Raw genomic sequence first — 6,000 nt, 5'->3', positions numbered from 1 at the left:
AGAGGCCCAAATAGCTTAGCCTGTGCCCTACTTCAGAGAACAGGATGAGAAGTAGGTCCCAGAGCCCCTCCAACTCTAAACCCTAGCTTTCATTTGGAAATAAAACTGGCTAGGCAGCATATACGGTCCCCAAAATCACTTAAGATCATTTTGTAATCAGGCTATTTACAACATTTGGGGAGAAGGGAGGGAATCACAGAACGGTTTTGGTTGGAAGCGACCTTAAGATCATCTAGTTCCAACCCGTGCCATGGGCAGGGACACCTTCCACTACAGCAGGTTGCTCCAAGCCCCTGTGTCCAACCTGGCCTTGAACACTGCCAGGGATGGGGCAGCCACAGCTTCTCTGGGCACCCTGTGCCAGCGCCTCAGCACCCTCCCAGGGAAAAGCTTCCGCCTAACATCTAACCTAAATCTCCCCTGTTTAAGTTTGAAGCCATTACCCTTTGTCCTACTGCTACAGTCCGTGAAGACAGAAAGGAAATCCGTGATTGCAGTAATTCCTTCAAAGCCTGCTGACACTGAGAGCTGAATATTGCAGCAGTACTTTTGTATCAAAACAATCAAACACAAGCATTACATCACTGAGGACAAGGCAAGACAACAAACGTGGCTCAGAGGCACAATCTGGACTCAGGTGAGCAGTATCATGTCAATTGGCCAGCATTAAGGATTCAACTAAAGAGTCATTTAGGAAATCAAAATGCTAAACCTGTGACGTTCACTGGAGTTTCAAGGTCTTGTATTAACTCTGCATTTTCCCGAGAATCTCACAGCACACACACACAACCCCCCCCCAAAAAACAACCACCCCAGAACTTGAAAGCAGTGTGAGGGCCTGGATCTTTTTTTAACTCTTTATATAAGAACACGTTACCTTGTGACATCGAGTGCCTTCTGAACTTTTGCTTGCACAGAGCCAAGCAAATCAGCACCCATCTTTTTCAACAGCTGTGTTAGCAGCACGAACAACCAGTCCTGAAGATCTTCTTTATGGACCTGGATGAAGTCCACCAGCGTCTCCAAGAACATACTGAACACCTAAAAGGCAGAAGAAGATGGAAAGAGGGTAGGATGGGGCAAAAGAGGAAACGACACTGACGTATGCTGAACTTACAAACAAAGAAGAAAGCAGTAAGGGAATCAGAGGCAGAGAAAGGCAGTGTTTTGCAGCCAAGCAGGAAAAGGAAAAAAAGAAAAAGAAAAGAAAATGAAATCTGTCTTGCTTCCCTACTGGATTTTGAGACGAGAGTACATTGGAGATACTAGCCCACTTCCGTGGAAGTTTGACCACTAGGTATTCCATGCAGTTTCGTCAAGAAAAGAAATGCTTACTGTGATGGCTGGCGCAACCTCAATGTTTGTTCAGTAAAACTTCATTTTTTACCCTTTCAAGCTTTATCATTAAGTTGATTTGACATTCCTCGAAGACCACAAAACCACTTTCTCACTACAACCAAAAAAGCTGCTATAATTCTTTAGCAAAATATTCACTGTAAATATCTGGCTTACTAAATACTGCAAAATCATGAAAGCTAGCCAGTTCCTTTGTGTGAAATATCTGTGGAACTGGACAAGATTCTCGCTACTGCAGGTATCCAAGCACAAAACTGCTCCCCAGAGAGCACGATGCATTTCAGACTGGCAGGTGTTTAAAATACAGAAGTGTTTTCGTCTTTTCAAAAAGATATTATCCCCTGTGTTCTTTTCAACAAATAATGTTGTATATAACAAATACAAGTAATGTTGGAAAGTCTATATTCAGTAGGAAAAACCCTGTTGTACTTCTAATAACCTCTGCACTCAGACCAGGAAGAAGGGCTTTTTGAAGGGACAGGATAAAGCAGGGCAGGACAAATAGGTAACTGCTGAAACAGCCTTTCTAGTATCTCACTCATTTTATGATTTTTCCAAGGCCTGTGGTGATGTACATACTCTATGCTCGTGTGGCCTGTGGGTTTCCTGTTTCTCTGACAAGAAAAATGGATGTTTGGGCTGAAAATGCTGCCTTCACAACTGATACTCACTCCAGCTCCAGCACATGGCTGTGTGTGTACAGAAGCAGAAGTATTGCTAAGAGGGTTGGAGAGATTTTGTCCTCCTGAGTGTTTATGACATGGGTACAAGGTTGGAAAAGGCTGCTGCAGAAGAAGGGCTGAACCCCACACCTTCTGCCACTGACCTGCCTTGTCCTAAGGCCAAACTCTGCTGCTGTCTGTGAGTGGATGATCCCCAATTGCAATGAGACCTCGTACGGCTGCAGAAACCAGCCCATGGGGCTTGGCTTCCTTCTACAGCACCGACCAGGCAGGGAGGAGCTGGCGCATGCTGCTGCATGCCTCCATCACTGGGGAATTACATCTCTTCTCGTGTTGGTAATCAAGCCAGGGTGAGCAAATTCACACCATGAAGTGAAAAAATCCACACAGGTACCTTTAACAGAACTGCCTCGAAATTTGTATTAGAAATAAAAATATAATTCAGATTCTTTTTGCCAAGAAAGGCTGGATTAGATGATCCCAGAGGTGCCTTCCAGCCTCATATCCTAGGACTGTATGTTTCTTTTGGGATCTAATAAAGACCATGGCGAATCTTTTAATAAACATACTAAATACTGAACAGCTGTGTTAGAAATAAACCAATACAAAACCAACTCAACATAAAGCCCATCAGGATGAGCTACTTTAAGTAACTTCCCTTTTGGGACAAGGTACATTGAAAATTGTGAAAAACAACAACAACAACAAAATACAGCTCAGTCTTCTGCTACTGTCTAGGTTTGTATTTGTGTTCGTGTTGTGAGGTTTAAAAATTACCCTCCCAGTAGTGGGAAGAAGCTCTTATGCTGTGGACTGGAAATGTCTTCTGTATTCATCTGAAAACTGAAACAATATCCCACTTTGTAGATGCACAAGTAGTGGGCACAATTATAAGACCCAGGCAAAATCAAACCAAAAAGTACTTTGTATATTGTGACATGAAAGTCTTTGGATTTCACAGCCTTAATATAAGGAGAAAAGATATTGGAGTTTGTCAGACAACAACAATAATTCTGGTGCTGTAAATTACACTTGGGGGTTTTACAATTGTATTTAAACCCTTCAAAGTAAACTGTAAGCTCAGCAGAAGTTATAACTGCAAGGGTTTCTCCGAGTTTGCAAACACTGAAACACACGTCTGTCCATTAACATGTGCAAGCTGGACAAACTGGTTACAACCTCTTGATGAAGTAATAGGGACTTCTTATGACACTTTCAACATGTAAGTGGTTTAAACTGAAATAATTATGAAGTGAATTATGAATCACTGCAGCAAAAGCACTCTAGAGATTCCATGCCAATGTTTTAACTGTTAAAAAGACGCATAACTGAAGACTCAATTTCGTTTTCAAGCTTTGTTTGATTTTAGGTTCACCACAGTGAGTGTCTGGAGAAAACTCAATTAAGTTGAGCCATTTTGTTGCATTTTAAGAAATGTACGAATCGTACCGGTTTGGTTTAGGGCAAAGTATGAAGAATTCAAGGCGGCTGTAAGAGCATCTCAGGTAAAGGATGAATTTGGAATGGGAAATGGAACTTAACCACCATGTTTAACAATGTATGTGTACGTCTGCAGCTTCCAGTTTTATGATGTAAATTAAAATTCTGAAATCAAACATCTGAAGTTGAAGTTTTTAATAATTTGATAGTGGAAAAAAAAAATAAACAGGTATGAAAATAATTATACACGATCTACCCTGAAAGTGAATTATTTCAGATGTGCCAACCACCACATGCATAACCAAACAATGTCAGTTCATTAGTAGAGAAAGCACATCTCAAAACTTAACCACACAGTTTACATAATTGTATAGAGCATTTTATGATTGCAAAAGGCTTGACACTGCATGAACTCTTTGGGGAAGAAAAATAGAGAAAAAGGGTTAATTGCACATTCATGCAAGTAAGGTTAGGTTTCCAACAAATATTGAACCAACTTACTCTCTAAAGAGAGTTCCAACACAGGGGACAGCATGCAAAACGAAATGAAACAAAACAGAACAAAAAACAACAAAAAAGGGAAAAAGATAAAAACACACAAATTAGTGGCCATCAATACCAAGTTCCTGTATGGAATATAAACCAAAATAAAACAAAAAATGTATTTCAAAACTCTTACGATAATTTCAGTAATTTTACTGGGATACCAATATGCACTTGGCATGTTCCTCACAGCATTCTCCCATTTTCTCCTGTACATGATATTACCCTCCTTTTCTAAGCAATTCCCTACATCCAGCTATCATGCAAAAGTAAATCTCTAAAAAAAACCAAAACCCAAACTAAACAATAACAGTGATGACAGGAGAATTCCTGCAGACACTTGAAAAGTCTCTAAGATGAGATTTCTGTTGCCATGTGTGTGTGGTACAAGAAATCACAGCTCATGAACTCCTAATACTCAAAGGATCCTCGGATGATATACTAATAACTATTCATCATTTTGCAACACCAAAAGGCAGGCAAGGCTTCAGTGACCAGAACAGTTGTACCACATATGCTGTAACACAGGCCACGTTTGCAAAATCATAGCAACATGCTTCTATGTCAGGATGCCCAGTAAACAAAACAATCAAGCAGAATAATTCAATGTAATATTCCTAAAGGCTTAATAAATAAAATGTTCTTCTGACACACACCCCTAAATTTTGGAATATTTTCATTATCCTTCCCTGGCTCCCCCTCTACAAACAGATCTCCAGGCTAGTTTTGATATATGCAGAGCTGCAATACTAATTAACACAAGAACAAGCAAAATTAAACCAAGCTGCTAGCCACAATTCTGTCATTACTTCATATAAAACTCAATAATATTTCAACATTGTATTTTCTGTCCTCTCCTCCAACTTAACCATTCTTTTTATGGAATGCTTTCTGCAGTGTAACTGCTTGGCAGATAGCAGCTCAGTCACCTCCTTACCAGGAAAAACAAGGAGGACAGATGAATACTAAGTGGGCCGGTCCAGACCTCTCATCAGCCTGAATTTAATTTCAGATTACAGCAACAAGGAAGACTTAAAACATGTAAAATGTACTGCACAAACTCCTTTTTCAGAACTCTGCTGGGAAAAGCCAACACTTCTGAAGTAACTCCTCTGCTCTGAATTTTTCCGGGTTATCATTTTATCGATTCTTAAATATGGACACCAAGTGGGACATGTTATACCAACATGAAAGATACATTTTTTCCAAACAAGTCTATAATTCAAACTATGAAGTTACATGTTCTTTACATGACATTATTGTAACTTTATTCAGCTCCTTACCTGCTACAGTCCTTTTGCTATAAGAAATGACTGCATGTATGAAGCTGTACTAGTAACCAACCTCCCACAAAACCTGAAAATATTATCAAGCGAAGTAATGCTGTTAAAGAGATTTTAATGGTCTCAGAGAACAGAAGATTATTGTCCTTGGGTCTTTACCTAGGTAAAAGTGAGTAAAACATTGCATTTTCTTTTATATCAAAGTATAGTCTCTACCTTACTTATTGAATACTACCAGTGATGTAAAAATCACACAGCAGTCTCAACAGCCAGCCCTATCTATAACATTTGAGGAAGGCATCATAAGCTGTAATAATACAAAATACCCTGGAAAATAAATAAGTACACATTTGGTATAATTCGTTAGACTCATCATGTACGATTTAGACTACTTTCTTTATGATTCACATTACTGCACCAGAGCCTTTTGTTTCTAATTGAGAGAAAAACATTATTCATGTTGAAGTGTCCTCTGTAAACAACATGACGCCTTAAAAATGCTTACAAATTTTAACAGAAACTACTGACCTACTTCAATGCATTTTAGATGAAACTAACCTTTACCTTATTTCAATTACCCTGCAAACAACATGGAAAATGATCTTGGTCAAAATTGCAAATTAAACGGATTGAAATCTGATGCTAACTGCTTACAGAAAACAGCCTATCCAGTTCTGACATCTGCAAATACCACT

At 39.3% G+C, this 6,000-nt stretch overlaps 1 protein-coding gene across 1 annotated transcript in view; it reads right to left on the bottom strand.

Moving 5' to 3' along the window:
• The window catches only part of LOC104402743 (CLIP-associating protein 2-like), a gene marked incomplete at its 5' end in the record, with an annotated part of 47,669 nt that overhangs the window by 19,271 nt on the left and 22,398 nt on the right, over nt 1-6,000 (bottom strand). Inside the window, 2 exons of the mRNA XM_010010702.1 lie at nt 878-1,041; nt 3,981-3,983. Coding sequence (XP_010009004.1) covers nt 878-1,041; nt 3,981-3,983 — 167 coding nt within the window. The remainder of the gene's footprint in view (nt 1-877; nt 1,042-3,980; nt 3,984-6,000) is intronic.

The sequence above is a fragment of the Nestor notabilis genome, unplaced genomic scaffold (genome assembly GCF_000696875.1).
Source record: "Nestor notabilis isolate BGI_N333 unplaced genomic scaffold, ASM69687v1 scaffold6583, whole genome shotgun sequence".
NCBI lineage: Eukaryota > Metazoa > Chordata > Aves > Psittaciformes > Psittacidae > Nestor > Nestor notabilis.
The sequence above is the reverse complement of the archived record's forward strand: the minus strand, read 5'-3'. Positions and strand labels throughout refer to the sequence as shown.